Genomic DNA, 18,028 nt, shown 5'->3' on the forward strand with positions numbered 1-18,028 from the left:
TCAGGGGCAGACAGGGTGCAGCAGAGCGGGAGGACACGGTTAGCGGGAGACACGGCTGGTGGCAGTGGCTAACAGCAACCCCCTCGCTCCCTCCCTCAGTGCCTGCTGGGGAGCGGCAGCTCGCCTACGCGGTGAGCTGTGACCTGCGGTGAGACTGACCACCAGCAGTAATGCTCAGGAAGGCGGTATAACCTTGGCAGGTTTCAACATTATTTTTAGGCAGAAGCTACGAGGTGGATGACACTGGAAGAGATGACTCGTGACTAGTAGCTCAGCTACTGACTCTACCAGCAGTGAGCCCGGTACAGAAGATCTGGGCTGCCATCACTTTGCTTCAGCAAGGGCACGGAGCGGTCATGGTTTGCCTTATGGGGACTGCCTGGTGACACTGAACTCCGTTGTCCTTTTCTGTTCTTCCTCTGTTTGTGTAAATCCATTTGCTGGAACCGCGTGCGTGCAGGCGGGGAAGCACTGCCCATTAGGCACCCAGCTGGTTTAATCCTATCTCCCATATTCTTACAACTGTATTTGGGTATTACTTGAGTGAGAGCCGCTGGGGATTGAACCTGGCCCTTGTTACTGCCAATCAGTGCAAGGCAGGAGGTTTACATTAGATTAGCGTTTAATCTGAACATTTGTCAATATAAGAATCTGCTTCTTTCAGTCACGTGTTCCGAACAGACATAAGGCATCATTTCAAACTGACAAGGAGACATACAAAGTTCTTTCATTTTACAGCACAACACTGAGCCCTAAAAAACCAGAAAATTTTAAAAAAAATCTTACCCTGCACTTACGCTTCCATTCTTTTTACTTACAAAAATACATTTATTTTCTTTATAAAAGTACAACTCTGGTAATCAAATAAAATAGATTTTCAAAATATAAAGATACCCTGCACCTTTCATCTATGGAAGCTTTCTATTTTATTTTGGCAGCTCCCATTACTGGTAACATATGCAAAGTGAGGACTGAGTACATCTGCTAGATAAATATCACATTGTCTCTTTGGAGAAGAGGAAAACAGCTTACAGTCACCTAAGTTTACCTTGCAGGAGACTGAATTCAGATTGGGTGTTGTGCAATTTAGAGGCAACTCCACAACTAGTCTAGAAATAATATCTGAAGCCATATTCAAATTACTCCAATCAACCAGAGCCAGCAGTTTCTGCAACCCTTTTATTACTGGGCTGAGTATTCAGCTTACGTAAACTGACACGGAACCACTGCCTCATAGCTACAGATTTATAGCAGCTGAAAACAACCCATTAAAAAACATTAACAGCCTTTACTGGGACTTCTGGTTGTTTTTAAAGAAGACTATTCAGAAATACACAAATATTACAGAATAAATCAACCCTCCAAAACTGTTTTCTATGATGTTTTGGAGCTATACGATATTACTACATAACTTACCTACTTCAGAGTGCAGTAAATCTGCTATTTCACAATCCAGCAGACTCAAGTATAAACAGGCTTATGGTTGTTATTGTTGCAAATGCATATGCCCCAGGCATACAAATCTGGATTTGTCCAAGAACCAAAACAAAAAAAACCCAGCCTTAGATGTCAATTCAATGGAAGTCTTAAACATAGTTAACTCTTACCCACGCACACTCAAAATATATCCTTAAAAGCACACTCACGATTAAGTGTTTTGCTGAATTAGGACAGTTCATTAAGCCATTGACTTCAAACTTATTGTGAAAGGGTTTCAGTATTAAACTTAACAAGACACTCAGTGGATGCACAGATTTTACGCCACAGTGTCTTTCAGGAAAAGCTTTCCCAGTTTCCAGTGTGCGTCACTTCCCAGATGGCCCTGAGCAAATTACTTGTGGTCACTGCCTCCAGTGACACCTACTGCAAGTGCTCCCAAACAGCGGCAAGCCAGTCGTCCAAAGGCACTTCTAGTACAAAACAAAGGCACCGTCCCACATATTCATACAGTGAAGCCAGTGGGCTGTAAATTTGTGTCTTGTCTTGCACTGTTCTAATTTTTTTCAAGGTGACCAAGCCTTCAGCTCTTGGATTCATCACTCTTCCCTCCTGATTCAGATATGTCTTCAGAGTCCAGTCATCTTAGCTTAAGCTTCGAGTCAGCCTCTGGAGGTCTCTGTATCTCCACTGGCTACAGAAGCAGCCCAGAATGGCCAGGACTGAACTTAAGTGCTCCAGAAAGTGCCTGAGGTTAGGCATGTCTTTCATCTACAAAATGTGTTCCACGGTGTGAATCTACAGTAGAAATAAGGTTTCAGTTAAAGTATCTAAAGCATGATGACATCCCTGACCGAAAAAAATGACCATTTAAAAGTCAGGTGTAGCCTCCTTATTATAAACCACTGCGTGCAAGCTGAGATTAACAGCCATGCCATGGTGTGTTTTGAGGCAGAGCGCCTACACCACATGACAATTGGGTGAGCATCACAATTGCTTAAAGGCCAAAAATTACAGAAATTTGAATGGCATGGTCTAATTTTTGGAAGGGGCTACTGATTTGGGGTATCCTGAGTGGAGGAGATGTTTCTGAAAATGTTAAGTACTCATTCTCTGACAAAGATCACTTTACAGGTGTCATAAGCAAGGAACTCCAGTGATGGGAAATGTAAGGTTCTGTTTCATACAAAATCTATGAAGTTAAATTACATCAAAATCTCTTTCAGAAAAACTCCTCGTGAGAAAATCCTCAAAATATGTCTGCATCAGTGATTTGCTTCATTTCAAAACAAAGTGAATCCTAACTTTATATAGCGTACTTCAGGATTCCCAAGTGCTTTCCAAACACACCAGTGTGTAATTTATAGCCAGAGATTTTGTTCAAAACCCACTCAGCCTCTACAGGTGAAATATACCACGAGTTAAAATTTGAGTGGTGCATCACATTTACCCTTTTTTGCCTTGACTTGCAAGTCCATAGAATCTCCTGTTGCAATGAGCTCACAGCTTTCTGTTAATCATCGAAAACAAACAAAACCCTTCAACAGCTTACATTCCTGAACATTTGCAATTTCTTTTTTAGCACAGTGCGTGGAGTTAGGTATCTATTTTGCACGGTGGTGTCCTCTCTTGATTTCATTACTGACTGTGTCAGAATCATCCTTTATCCTTTTTGACAAAATGTGAGCAGAGAAATGACCTGGACGACTCTCACAGAGTTTGTGCGTGGGATGTGAGACTGTATTTGGAAAACCATTGTATTCAGACCTTTCAGACTGAGGTGTCCACTGTGTGGTCATCCAGGTTCTCTGTGCTTTGATGGCTCCTTCTGTTAAAAGCAGAACAAGTGATACGTGAACAGACTTCTGGCTTTTATTGCTAACTAATCAAGCTACAGTTTGGTAATCTCAAACAACTGAGAATGACCAGCAAGGTGTGATTGTTATGGATGGCGATTAAAGTACCTAAACAGAGGGAGCGTTTTAGATCGTTCAGCCTGTCCCCTCTGGTCTGAAGCTGCGACTCAAGAAAGCAGCTGGTGCACAAGAGGCCTGTGTCATATCTGCCAACCCCATGCAGGTATCTTACGTACCTTAGGGCAGCGAATTGGTCCCAGATGCCCATGCTTAGGCACTGGAACTGATCCCTTAGCACAGAAATCAGTTTCCAACTCCAGTAACTTGGGATAATAAAACCAAGACAGAATAACAACATGTTTTGATAATTAATTAATCAGTCTGCCAGGATAGACTGTTCTTATGTATGTCCTCAGAATACCAAGGCTCCATTTGACAGGGGTGGATGATTTTGAGCTAGGCACGATTTTCTTTGGAGGGGGAGGAAAACGGAGGAAGGGAGAATGATAGGGTAAAAAAAGGGGAAAGAACAGCTCAAAGCTGTCCTTTCTTTTTCTCCCACGATCTCTCCTGCCTACGTCTCTAAATGTTTTGGATGTTTCTTATATGCCATAAACACCAAGAATGCAGTCAAGAATCCCATTCTCTTCTATATACAAGTAAATTGTAACTATACACATTCTCTCCAGAAATCTAATCTATGTAGAATATTCTTCATTTCAGGCTTGAAACACTGTACCGCAATAGTGCTTTGTGCGCCATCCCAGCAAAAAAGTAAAATATAGCAGCTGATACATCTGATAAATGGTCCTCTAAGCAGGTAGTACTGCACTGCAAAAATAAGATACTGGAGCATGTAATGGTACCATTCAGTTAATAATTCAGCTAATAGAGTGTTGTTTTGTTTTGTGGTAAGGAATATAGAGGTGTGCATTGGTAGCTACTAATTTTTTGCCCAGTATCACTAAGAGTTGCTGCGGTGATGTTACTGCTGTTTGCTGCCAGTTCAAACTTACCGTAACATTTCAAGCGCACGCGTTGTTTCTTCCCGACTTTCTTCAGTGATTGGGTAGAAAAGAAGTATAATTAAACCTACAAGGATGAGGATAGCAGGGACCACTCCAATGAGGATTTTCAGTGCAAGGATCACATTGCTGGGTTGTCTGCATATCCCTGGCTTGTATCCAGTAAACCTAAACAAATGGAAATAACAGTGGTGTGTGCATGTCCAAAGCTAAAAGGCAGTTGTTCATCTGAAGGCTCCCCTTTTTCCACCAACACTCTTCAAGACTTTTCTCCCATTTTTCCTACCCCTATCTTTTTTCCTTCCCCTCGTTACATGTTTCAAATCTTGTTTTTCAAATCTCATTTTGTGCTCAATTTCAGATAACTGTATTACCTCTGAATTTTCTCATTATTATTATATAACATTTAACTACCAAGAGGAGCATAGAATCCCATCTAAGGAAATTGATCTGTTATGTGTTTCCTATTAATATTCAGCAAAGTATTTAGGCTCCGCTTTAAAAGTATTCAAGTCATCTGACCAATTTCAACAGCAATAATTAACTTCAATTTAAACATACACTTAAGCACTCTTCTCAAGATAGACAAATTTACTCAAGTGCTTAGAGTAAGATACACACTTACAGTTCATTGATTTGGGCTTCCATGCAGTCCCACAACTGCATTCCCATTCCCAATTTCTGGAATGAATTTATCTTCCTCTGAACCTGTACCTATGAAAGCTACAGCTCATTTGGCATCACTGTCTTCTGTGTTCTCCCACAAACACTCCCTTGCAGGCAAACTGCTGGGAGCTAACTGGAATACAATTGAAAAAGGGCTAATTGGTGAACAGCTACTTTTCTGAGGGTGTTAGCAGTAAGTATCTAAAATTCCAAGCCCAAAATGTTCAGCGAAGCACTGCCTGTTATTTAGCAGTTTCAGATGAAGGCCCTGAAGCAAAACATTTTGGTTACCAAAACCTAATTTGGAGCCAATGGCTAGATAGCATTTCAGACAAGTTACCTTCTGAGTGCTTGTTGCATGCTTGTGTACTGTAGCAGCTACAGGCAAAGGCCCTTTCTGCTAGGTCAGGCCCAAAAGCAGGGCAGGAGACGGCTGACCACATCCTCAGTCTGACTAGTCAGAACAGACAAGGCAAAAGTGGAAGGAGAACACAAAGCTTTTTCCAAACTGACATGGTCTAGGTGATGAGCATAGCTGCGAGAAAGACCCTGTTCCCAACTCTGATCAGCATCCAGTTCCCTAAAACCATGCAGGAATCAATGGTCCTCCTATGCGGAACAGGCTACTAGGCACCCCTGAAAGCACTCCAACACATCTAAAGACTTACAAGTTCTTATACAGAGTCCAACCCAGATGCAACAGGGATTGCACAAAGCAGCTGTATCACTTTTGGGGGACCTTCATCTGCTGAGCTTTCACGTTGTCATGGTTTTAGCTGGGATAGAGTTAATTTTGTTCATGGCAGCTGGCATAGTGCTGTGCTTTGGGCTTAGTATGAAAACAATGTGGATAACACACAGATGTTTTCATTGTTGCTGGGCAGTGCTTGTACTAGTCAAAGACTTTTCCAGCTTCCCGTGCTCTGCCGGGTGCACAAGGAGCCGGGAGGGGAGGGGGCACAGCTAAGAGAGAGCGGATTCAAACTGGCCAAAGGGATATTCCATGTCCTGTAACGTCATGCCCAGTATGTTAACTGGGAGGGGCTGCCAGGCAGAGAAGGGAAGCAGGTGCGGCTCGGGGATGGGCAGCATTGGTCAGCAGGTGGCAAGCAGTTGTATTGTTTCTGGCTTTTTTTTTCCTTTTCCTTTTTTTTTCCCTTTTCCATTTTATTATATTATAATTATTGTTATTATTAACACAATCGTTATTATTATAATTATTATTTTATTGTAATTATTAAACTGTGCTTATCTCAACCCACAAGTTCTTTTTGCTCTTCCGATTCTCTCCCCTGTCCCACAGGGGTGGGGGGAGTGAGCGAGCGGCTGCGTGGTGTTCAGTTGCCAACTGAGGCTGAACCATGACACATGTTTAGCTCTCTATTCATAAAAGCCACTAAAATTTACATGAGGAATGTGGAAAGAGGAAAATCTAAAGGGAAGTCAGGTCTTTGAGCTGAAATATGTTAGGGTAGGCAACTTAATGCTCAGTGGCCTGGCTGAGATGATAACAATCCCATCTTTAGTGGTCAGCCATCTGCAGCTGCTGGCACTTTCAGGCTCAGGGCAAAAAGGCAAGTAACTCCACAGGGTAAAGGCAGAGTAACCACAGAATGCTTTCAGAGTAGATCCACTAAGTGGAAACACAGTGTTACTTACTCCAGTCCTGCTGCAGAAATTCCTAAGCCAATTCCTGCTGACATTTTGGTAAAGAAAACATAAGAAGAATAGAAAATGGTTTCATATCCTTTTCCATGAGGATTCTGCAGGCGAAAGTTATCGACAACATCAGGCAGCATTGACCTAGAGATGAGCAGAATAAAAGAAAAACTCAAGCCAAAATTTCTTCTGAAAATCCAGACTTACTGAAAGAGTACACCCCTCTTCCTATTTTAAGGTCTGATCGGTGCAGTCATGCACATGAAAGAATCCAGTTCAGAGTCCTACTGCTGGACAGGAGGGCAAACATCTGTGTAAGACATGCATGGCCACATACTGCAAAGTAGAAAACCACTGAAAAACTATCAGACACTTGCTGGGAGGTGACAGAATTCTTTAGGCTGACTGTCATTCCAATCAGAAGTTGTGATATTAAAAAAAGAACAACAAAAAGCCACATTTCTTAAGATTTCAAGGGACTCTGAAAATCTGAATGGTTTCACTCTGAAATAACTCTCTTGACAAGCTAACAAAATTTTCAGAAACCAATGAGGCCTATTCACTCTCTACTTAAAAGAGACTGGAATTGATCGTGGGGAATCAGAGTGGAAGCTGCTCAAATGTCAACTGTGAATTGACATTTTCTTTCTAATATGTGTCATGATTTACTGTTGGAAAAAAGGCATTCTCACTCTGTTCAGAAAAGCTTATGTAGTCTGAAAGCTTATTTCAAACTATGTTTCCATGATCTCTTGGAGTTTTCAGAGCATTGTACAAATGAGTAATGCAAACCAGCTCCCTCAGCAATGGTCTTGCTTTCTGGTCAATTTGACCTGAAAAATAAGTATTTTTTTCTGGACAGGAAATGTCCCATCCTGCTCATCCTTGAGTAGTTTTTTCCCCACATATTTTTAGCCCTCAAGAGCAAAGGACCTTGAATTCTCAGTTTCTTTAAATCATATCCTTGTGTTATTTGACATATAACAGAGGACTGCTCAAGCAGGGATACATAGCTTGGCTTATGTTTCCTCTGCTATGTTCTTAATTGCTCAGCATTAACTGATTTATCTAACTTCATCTTCCTGTAGTTCTGTTAGAAACCAAACCTAAGTAACTGATTTACTGTTATCACAAGCTCTATAGCTACTTAGACTATTGATTCATCTACATACTTTTATGTACAAAGAGCAGCTACAGTTACAGTAGATGTAATCTGTTAATAACAGGGCAACCAAAGTCATGTCACTACAAATAGCCTCTATTATAAAAGCAGAAGAAGATTCTTGGAAGAAGTGACTATTGCCAAATTCTGCCTCTTTTGGAGGCATATTCCATACAGTGCATACGTGTAGTGTAGACATACACCCCGTCCCCACCTCAAACAAAAAATTCTCCTACCATGGCAACAGAAGAGATGCTGCAATGCTCAGACCAGAGATGAAGGCCACGATGTAAGCCAGGATCAGGCTTGGAATGGTCACTAGCATGACTGCAAAAGGAATCATCCACTGAGGAAGAAGAAAAACAGTACATCCAACTTACAGTATGCACTGCTCAATGTTATACACATTGTTCCCTTCAAAATATGAGGTTGTGTTACAAAAGAGTTTGCGCACAGCAATGCCTAGCACTTCAGTATTTTAGTGAAATGGCATTTCCAGGGAGCCCTGAGCCAATCTGTATTTAAGTATCCAGAAGAGTCAGAGAAAAATAGCACAAGCCATGGTAGTGCCTTCTCCAATAGCAGTATGAAGGCTACAACGGCACTAGTAAATTAAACAGTCCCAAGAGTCTGTTTATCAGTCATGAGGCCAACTGGCAGGCCCTGGCCACATTCATACTCCTAAACATTCATAGTCTCTAAATGAAGTGTGGCCATATAAATGCTTTTTGTGAAGAGCCCTTAAGTTGGCTTGTTCCCAGACTGTGCCCAGATACTTCTTGGGGCAGTCTAGGTACTAGGCAATAACTAAAACCAAGAAGGCAGTGTGGTTTACTCTCACTCCACACAGCCAGATACGCTCATGACATTGCACAAATCACTAAGGCCACCCCCAAAACCACACTAATTTGGGACGCTCAGGATTTCTTTTCTGGCAGTACTTAAAACTGCCAGATTTCCTCAACTCCAGCTTGAAGCAATGGGCTTACAGGATCAAAAATCCACTATTTTAAATGCTGATTGAATGCATACAGCCCAGCTGCGCCGTACCCATCTCATGCTCCATCTCCCACGCCTGTGAACCATGTGCAGAGCACACATAGAATCCAGAACCAGAGGCTTATCTGCAGGGCTTTTTAATGATGGGGGATTAGTTTAACATTAAGTGTTTCAATCCTCTATACTTGCAGCTTGGGAGCTAGGGGTATGAGAAGAGCTTTCACAGAGAGTGATTCCCCTAAGCACTGCTATTTACAGTTCTGTATGATAAGTGATTCTGGGAGTCCTGGAGTCTAATCCATTATGGTTATGTTTTAAATGCATTTCCCATCTAAAGCATTTGCTTCTAACCTACAGAGGCAGAAAATAACCGTTCCTGACTGCAAGTTCCCAGCACAGACAGATAATCCTCACATTAGACCAATGTTGTGGCAAAATCGTTATTTCACCACAAGAGAGCACTCCAGCAATACAAGATTTTACGTTGCCTATAAGCAGTTTTATGACTGCCTTATGCTCCACATGAGGCACCCACTCAGAAACCAAAGCACTTAAACAAAATTCTAGATTGATAATAATAATTATTGTAACTGTAATTCTCTGCTGAAAGAGAAGCACGGCCCCCAGGACTGAGGCAACAATGCCCTAAAATCTTTCTCATGCAATGGTAGTGCAATCATGGGGGCAGTGTTCCTGCTGCAATAAACAGCTAATGCATCTCCTTCTTTCCTACTTGTAAAGCAAGTACTCCATTATTGGCACCCTGCTCCCTGGTCACAGGGCTCAGGGCTGCTGCCCTCTGAGCCATAAACAATATCCTACAGTTATCACGTGTCGTCCATCCGTTCCCTGACAGCGCTATGGAAGGTCACCCTACTGGGATGCTAAAGGTGGTACTGGCCTGTGCAGCAGCACAATATGAAGGGCAAATGAGAAAAAGGTGGAGCTAGGATGTGAGTGGAAATGGGGATGGGAGAGTGGAAAAGGGGCTGCATAGCCAGGATTCATCCAAGGGCACGCCTCCATGCTGCACAGGGCTGATAAATAGCAAATAAACAATTGCATATGTGTGGGAGGTGAAAAGATTGAGGTCATGTTTGGATTTGTTTTTAATTTTTGCTAAATCCTGCAAAACCCAGAGCCAAAAGCTATTATTTGCTAGGATGGAAGCTAGACTTGTGAGAGGGAGCAATCTTCCACTTTGCCAAAACCATGAAGCAACAAGCTGCCACGCTGCTTAAAATTTCTCATGACAACTTCACCTCCAGTCACCAGCTGAGAGACTCACTGATTGTAAGTGCAACTTTTGCCCTGTGAGGGCAGAGCAGGCAATCTAAATAAATGTAGCACATGGAAGCAGAAGAAAATAAACAGTAGAAAAGAATTTCTAGCCTGCGTACCAGCCTGATCATGGGAAGAATGCTGTAAAGTATCCTGCTTTGGTCGACTCTGTACTTCCAGAAAGTGTAGGCTTTAAACTTCTAGGAACTTTAGATACTTACTCAGTACTGAGGCTGTTGGTCATCTCTTGTGGAGGAACAAGTAAAAATGGAGCGCAATATCAGTGGAATGAAGCCAGGATTCCTGTTGCTTATCAACCTACCCTGCCTTCTATCCTCTTTCAGGAGTCTCTTCAACATAGAACCGTTTTAACAGGCAAAATTAGCCTGGAGCAGTGTGAAATTTTTTTCGGGAAACTGAATTTCAAATTACATCTTCACTCTGAAAGTTGAGTAAGGTTTTGGAGAAAAAAAAAACCACTTTGTTTTCTCCCCTGTCTCCTTCCCTTGCAGAAGAACATTCCCCAGTGACAAACATAGGAGCCTTAAATGATGTGATTTTATTTCACAGTGAGAGAACAGATTAGTTGTACAGATCACACAAGGTGGTAGTATAGGAAGCCCCTGTGATGCACTGCCAGACACAAAATTCATCACTGAGCACACACTGAGTCCCTTGAGAAATGTCTACATGGTGAAATAGAGAGGTAGCTTTTTTCAGTCCAGCCCCCACTTAGACCATAATACAGTCAAGCAACTCAACTGTAAAATTAAGTTAAACCATGTTTAGAGAGGTGCTAATAGGCTTTCCAGTCATGTTAAACTAAATCTATAAAGCCAAGTTGGTTGAAGAAAGCATTTTTCGTAGCCAAGTAGACAGAGGAGGAGATTTCCTAAGGAGGAAATCTTCATTCCCTGGTCCAGTCAATGGTCCAATGCTGCTTTTGGCAATTAATTCTCTTTGCTCAAGTGGTAAAAAGAAATGAGGATGAGACTTGGATTCCAGATGCCTACCTCAAAACACAAAACGATTCAGCATATTTGGAACCTGGGTTTTAAAGTCACTTCTGATTCTTTGGAAGTCATTCCAACACACAGATTTTAATTCCAAAAATTATAACTGTTCAATTATATTCAACGATTTTCATCAGACCTAAACTTTTCGGCTTTGTTCAGATTTTGACATATAGCTTCTGGCTGGATTTTCCAAGTCCTCATGCTTTACTGTGCACAATGCAGTCAATTTTTCTTTCCTCTTTCATAAGTAATTGAAGGTAAACAGGGGAAAAAAGGGGAGGAACAGGCCTATACAATGACTCACTGAGGATGATGACAGAAAATTGCTGCTGTCTGCACTAAGTGAAGGACTTAAAATAATCCATCAGACGAGGGCAGGCTCGTTGAGCTGGCTTTGCAGAGCTGTGTCAAAGTTAAACTAGCCTGCTTCTCTCAGGTAGGTCACCTACTTCTTTACCTCACTAATACCTGTCCATCTCTGTTTAGAGGGATGGGGGCACCCCTGCCTTCTTATGTTTCTAGAGAAGGATGTGACAGACTTCTGTTTTCTCCTCTGTGACTGAATTACAGGTGCGGTCAACTCAGCACGCTATACAAAGACAAAACAAACCTTCTGCAACAGATAACTTGTCAGCCTGAGGCAACACAGATCTGAACGTAGAAAACCTCACTGGGGTTCACTTCTGAGAGCAGTCAAATGCAAAGCTTGTGCAGATTCTTAAATAAACTGGGACCTCCCTTCAGCATCAATTAATTTCTCAGAAGTTTCTCTTGGAAACACGGAATCTAAAATTTGGTATAACAGTTTAAAACAAACTCTGGAACTGAGCAAATTTCATGTAGCTTGAGCTTATAAGCACTTGAAAGAGCTCCTGAAGTGGCTCCAGTTGTCAAATAAGTGAGCACAAGCATATTTTTTTCTCAAAGGATTTGCTTACCGAAATCCCAAATGCTGCACACTTCTTGCCGAATCGCTGCTGAAACTTCTGCCAGAAGGGAACACTCACAGCTGCTGATGCCTAGAATTGGCAAAAACCCCATATCTGTACTGTGCTTACTGCCACTGTCTTCTTCAGCTCTAGACTTTTTGTCTAGAACATTATGGTCTGAAAGAAAGGTGAACTTGCAGATTCCTATTTCTCCTATTCCTTTAAGTGATTTTTTTTTTCTTAATTTACTATTATATATTATACACAAAAGCTATCCATGAGGGGGGTTTCCACAGTCAAACATCAGAAGGCAGTGTCTTAAAATTTGCTTTTCCTAATATAAGCCACAGCAGTTAAAGCTATACATGACGCAGTCATTAAAGTTCAAACATATTGCAAATAGTCATACTTTGTGCCTTTTGCCTCATTATCTGAACCTGAAAAACAGTAAGTGAATGAAGCTTTACCCCGTTGTACAGGAATAAAGCTGAAGTGCAAGATACACTTATCTTAAGATATACCTACAGTACATATCCCATATTCCATGTTTATTCTTAGGAGCAACCTGTAAGAGAAATGGTTGCTTACAGTCAACTCTACCATTTCATATACTGTAATACTCACCTGGTAGCAGCAACAACCCCAGGCAACATAGCCAATAGTACCAAAATATTCCTACTAATGACAGTCTTACAATGCGCCTAGATTCAAATGTCATCACATTGTCACAGTTACATTCCACTCTTCACTGACTTCAACCCTACTGTCTCATCCCTCTTCTTGGTGTCCATTACTTTCAGATCCTTAAGATACCCAACAGCAATCCCTTGCTTTCCAACATTTTGGTTTTAATGGTTGTAAAAGAATTGTCCTATAGTGTGGGAAGGGGAGAATCAAAAAGGAGTAGAAAGGGTTGGAGGCTGTGACCAAGAAATGGAAATGAAGTTCCCCTAAGAGGTTCCACAAAGTCACTGTGCCAAATGGGTCAGAAATCATGCAACAGTTTCCCTGCAAAAGACTGCTCCAGTATTCTATGTGGTAGACAAATTCTCTACAAAATATTTCAAAAGTGCAGTACATGCACATCCCAGTAATTATGCAACATTAAATGTTCTACTTGTGTTGAAGGGACTTTGGTCAGAGGGATGAAGATGGCAGTTTTCAATCATGCAGTACAGGAGCAGTGTGTACCTGAGTTATAAGTATCACCTAAGCAGAATTCTACCTCTGCATGTCAAGCAAAAAGGTTCTGTAAAAAGATCTTTTTATCACACTGCCAATTGCTCTAGAGAGGAATCTTCATATCTCTAGATATTTTAAATATTTATCCTTGCAAGCTGCCTAGCCCAGAAGGCTCATATGTATGAACACACAAATTAAAGTTGTTTAATTTTGAGCATATCAGACTGGGGAAATGGAAAAAGGACCATAAATTCCAGACTTCCTTTCTGGCAGCAGCTTTTGCCCTTTATAGGAGCAGAAAGCGACTTACAGGTAAAAGAAACAAGGAATGAATTAAAAGTTCCAAAGCATTATTTTTTTAGAAATACAGTAGGGAACACCAAGTTTATTTCAAACAGGCAATGTAAAAGATGGTGTAGCTCCATCTAGACACAAAACTCTTCTTGCCTTCTCTTATTTTATGCCAAAACCCAGTGAGAACCAGCTATCAAATAAAAATATGGGAGAGAAGTGCAACTCACCAAGATGGTCGCCACCAAATACTGGAAGTGATTGTTAAGATCAGCAGCTTGAGTGCAGAATAGGACAAAGTTGCTCTGCTCCAGCTGTTGAATTCAAGACATTTGGTGACCACGAAAAAAAGAAAGGAAAATTAAAGGAGACAAAAATGATGTCACACTCCATACTAGCCAAACATAGTTGGCAACTGATTTGTTAAATGTAGGATTTGGGAGTCGCATTCTTCCCTTGCCTGCAACAATTTAAAGAAGCAACAACCCTCTTGCTATCACTGGAGTAACACGCCCATAATATTGGGGCAAGCAAGAGGTAAACCATGCACCTAATACAGCATAAAAATGACCAAAACTGGAACTGCCTTATGAGAGGATTCCGTCTAAAGGCTTTATTCCCTATGTTGCAATTGCCTTGTGTTGCTGTCACAGCCACAGCTGCAGACTACTGCAAGAACATTGCCCTTCCTTTTCTATAGCAATGCCATTAATGTTTTTACCAGAATCTCTGACTCCAAAACAAGTAACTCTTCAGCTGCAGTTACACTCATGTCAACTTCCTGTAGTAAAGCAGCTAACTGCTGGTTTTGTATACAACCTTGGCTATGGGGTGTGGCTTTGGGTCAGATATCTCCATAAGTTGGAATACTCACTGGATGGGATGATCTAGCTGCACTGTGTTACAATGACAGATGAAGCCACTGCCACCATACTTTTGCAGAACTCAGGGGAGTTCTGAACACCAGATTATGGTTCAAGCCGAGCTCCAGCAATTCTGCAGAAGTAGAATGACAGTGGAGGATTTAATACTCATGCTACAGCAATATGATCAACTCTTGCTCATTTGTGCACTTCTAGATTATAAGTGGCCAATCATCTGTATACAAATAAGTGATTCTGTGATATCCCTTCTCTATTGCCACCAAAGCCTCCCTAGCTTGCATCCCAGTTCATACTGCCTTCATTTTAGGTGTAGAATATCACACTCTGGGATTATGGCCAAGGCATCATTACCTGCCTATTCCTTTGCTCACCGGTAATCACAGAATCACAGAATGGTGGGGGTTGGAAGGGACCTCTGGAGATCATCTCATCCAATCCCCCTGCTTGAGCAGACACAGCCAGAGCAGGGGGCACAGGAACACGTCCAGGCAGGGTTTGAATGTCTCCAGGGAAGGGACTCCACAGCCTCCCTGGGCAGCCGGTGCCACTGCTCTGGCACCCGCACAGGGAAGGGGTTTTGCCTCATGTTTAAGTGGAACCTCTTGTGTTCCAACTTGTGCCCGTTGACCCTTAGCCTGTCATTGGGCACCACTGAAAAGAGCCTAGTCCTATCATCCTGATACCCACCCTTGAGATATTTATAGGTATTGATGAAATTCCCCCTCAGTCTTCTCTTCTCCAGGATGAACAAACCCAAGTCTCTCAGCCTTTCCTCATAAGGGAGATGCTCCAGTCCCCTGATCATCTTGGTAGCTCTCCGCTGGACTTGCTCAAGCAGTTCCGCATCCTTCTTAAACCGGAGGGCCCAGAACTGGACACAATCCATTCACTAAATTTCACTACGCCAGTCTCCCTCCCTTGAATAACAATAGCAAGGGTTGCTCATGCTGGCTGAACTGGAGCAATAGAGCTTCCAGCTTCTGCCTCCCCTCACACCTTCCTGTCAGTCTGTACAAATAGAAAAAGAAAGAGATATGGACTGACAGAAGATCTTTTCCCTCTCTGGGAAGTAGTTGGCTGCCAGCAACCAGATGTGTGCTATATCCTTACTGACTGAATTGATGCTGGAAGGATCTGGGCCATAAGGACCTTACATCATTCACCTTCTCCCTGCCTCTGCCGTTGCTCTCAGTGCCTGCAGCTCCAAGATGTAAGCAGAAGTTCTTCTGCTAGTGGTTCTTACCCTTGGGCCTTTCAGCAAGCACTGGCAGATGCTGTAAAGGACAGCCTACTAACTGTGCCCAAATCCAGGCCAACAAGAAACTTCAGTGCTTTTTTGGCAGACAGACTTTTAAGCAGTCAGGACTGCTGGTGTATACAGCACTGCTCTCTTACATGCCTTGTTCTTGCCCTCTGGCCTGATATTCACTTCATCAATGGTTCATGTGACTAAGAGTCTGTTGAGGAAAAGGTGAATATTATTTGCTTTTCAAAATAGAGCCAACTTCAACTGCTATGTACAGGTTCACGTTAAAATAATGTATTTACTGAGTTGAACATAGCTCAAAAATCAAGCTTTAAAAAGACTGTTGGACTACGAGGAGTAAGGGTTTCTTAATGAGTAGCTCTAATTTTTTCTACAGGGGAGAACATGTTGCATCTTTTTGCAAGAGCCACATTCAGCTGCAGGTCCTCGTTTGAAAATTAGCTCTATCTAGCTCTGAGAAAGGTAAGACCTCCTGCCCCTGAACATCTTACTCTGACCTAATGCCTTCCAACACAAAAGACTCCATAAGAACCAGCAGTTCAGCCACTATCTGAGAACAGCCACCTAGGCAAAGGAAAGGGGCAATGGTTTAAAGCGGCACACACTATAGAGAAGAACAGAGAGAAGAGAAAAAGCATCCTCTAAGCAACTGAAACCACAGGAGGCTGTAGACGGATGACATATAATGACCCAATCTGGGTCACTAGGACTAGTTCCTCACTTTAAATGGTCAGGACTTTGGTTTTGCTTCTCGTTTGAAAGAACCATCTCCAGCCGCACAGGACCCCAGGCACCAAAAAAGGACTCTGGTTCCCTACTGATTTGTAGGGGAAGGCACCACCCCCTAGATCACCACCTCCAGTCACCAGCCAAAGGTTATTTGCATTTTAGCTGCTGCAGACTCTCCCATGCTGGGACTGGAATGAAGCCAACACACAGTCTTAGAAAGTCTGAAGTTACCTGAACTGCTGTCGAGATGAGAAGAAATGAAGCTGTAAGCTTCACATATGGACCATGCTTCATGGTGAGTCCAAGCCCCTTACAAAAAGGAAGCACTCTGTCTGAATTTAAGGCATAAGGATCTAAGAGGAGCAGAATACACAAAATAACAATCTTTTCCAGAGTTGAATGTGAAATAATTATTGTTAAATCTAGGCATATTTAAATATATCTTACCATCTCTTTCCTTTACTCCAAGGAAAAGAACGACGACTCCAAGAAGATACACACCTCCTATGACCCCTGCTGCAATCATATAAACTTTTGCCTTTGAAAAGAAAAAAGATATATTTGAAATTGTGACAGGAGAATGACAAGTCATTATGAAAATTTCAGTCTCTTTCTGGTGAGTCATCTGCAAATGAAGAAACGCCCATCTACATACAGCCAGCTGTCTGTCTTTTACCTCTGAAAAATGTTCACCTCTGAAGTTCATTTATAAACAACACCTACTTTAGGATAAATCTAGGGCATGTAAGTATATATTTCCTGAAAAAAAAAAAAGAGAAGCTGTGAATAAAAAGGCTACTGTGTTGGCAATGTGAACGTTTAAAAAATTTCCTTATGTTGAGACTAGCTATAGACATACACAGTCTTCTATCAAAAACATGCAGCAACCATAGATTGATTCTAATTTTTAGTAAATCCAGTTGATGTAGCTACACAGACTGCAATCTGTATCTTCGTGGTGGGTGTGAAAGGCCTCAATACTGATGTAAACATAATTACTACAGTTAGTTCATTTATACATAATGATGATTAAAACCTCCTTTAGGCTCTAATGAATTTTAGAAATCACACTTTTGTGCCAACGCTTTGAGAATATGGTAGCTTGCGTGCTTGCTTTCCCAGTTACTTCGTGAAATATTCAAGCAAATTCAGAAATCTTTGTTTCCTGTTAGCCAGGGGAACAAAGCCTCCAAGGATACCTCCCACACCATCAGACTGCATTCATTGTTTCTAACTCTGACTACACTGACTCTGGAATAAAGCTTTAAAAAATTATTTTGCTTTAGTATTCTGTAATAATTTATTTTATACTGTGTTATCAAAGATAATATAAGTGCTGGTTATAGAGCTTTATGGCACAATGATTATTTGATAGGAAAATTGAATTCCAAATTATCAGTTATATGTTGCAAATGAAATTATTATAAATTTAGGAAGCAGTTGGTAAAGAAGCATGCAATTACAAGAATGTACTCCCAAATCTAAAGTCACTTAGTATAGATGCAAAGGTAGTCAAATGAACCATGTAAGTACAGACAATCACCACAACAGCAGCTTTTATTAAGATATTTACATTTCAGAAGGGACATGGTGAAATAAAGGAGTGCAAGGCTATTCTTTATTTGGGGTAAAAGTTTGGGGTTTT

At 41.6% G+C, this 18,028-nt stretch overlaps 1 protein-coding gene across 4 annotated transcripts in view; it reads right to left on the minus strand.

The window, feature by feature from the left end:
* Nucleotides 1-604: 604 nt before the first annotated feature.
* MFSD2B (MFSD2 lysolipid transporter B, sphingolipid) overlaps nt 605-18,028 on the minus strand; it is a 42,120-nt gene continuing 24,696 nt past the window's right edge. For 2 of the 4 annotated variants that reach the window (XM_075086700.1, XM_075086703.1), the window contains exons 7-14: nt 16,831-16,921; nt 16,615-16,736; nt 13,734-13,817; nt 12,040-12,120; nt 8,042-8,151; nt 6,644-6,787; nt 4,310-4,486; nt 605-3,265 (exon numbers count right to left, since the gene is read on the minus strand). In XM_075086700.1, the coding sequence (XP_074942801.1) occupies nt 3,208-3,265; nt 4,310-4,486; nt 6,644-6,787; nt 8,042-8,151; nt 12,040-12,120; nt 13,734-13,817; nt 16,615-16,736; nt 16,831-16,921 (867 nt within the window). In that variant the 3' untranslated portion in view covers nt 605-3,207. The remainder of the gene's footprint in view (nt 3,266-4,309; nt 4,487-6,643; nt 6,788-8,041; nt 8,152-12,039; nt 12,121-13,733; nt 13,818-16,614; nt 16,737-16,830; nt 16,922-18,028) is intronic. The other 2 variants (XR_012659482.1, XM_075086702.1) reach the window with 2 other exon arrangements.

This window comes from Phalacrocorax aristotelis, chromosome 3 (genome assembly GCF_949628215.1).
Source record: "Phalacrocorax aristotelis chromosome 3, bGulAri2.1, whole genome shotgun sequence".
NCBI lineage: Eukaryota > Metazoa > Chordata > Aves > Suliformes > Phalacrocoracidae > Phalacrocorax > Phalacrocorax aristotelis.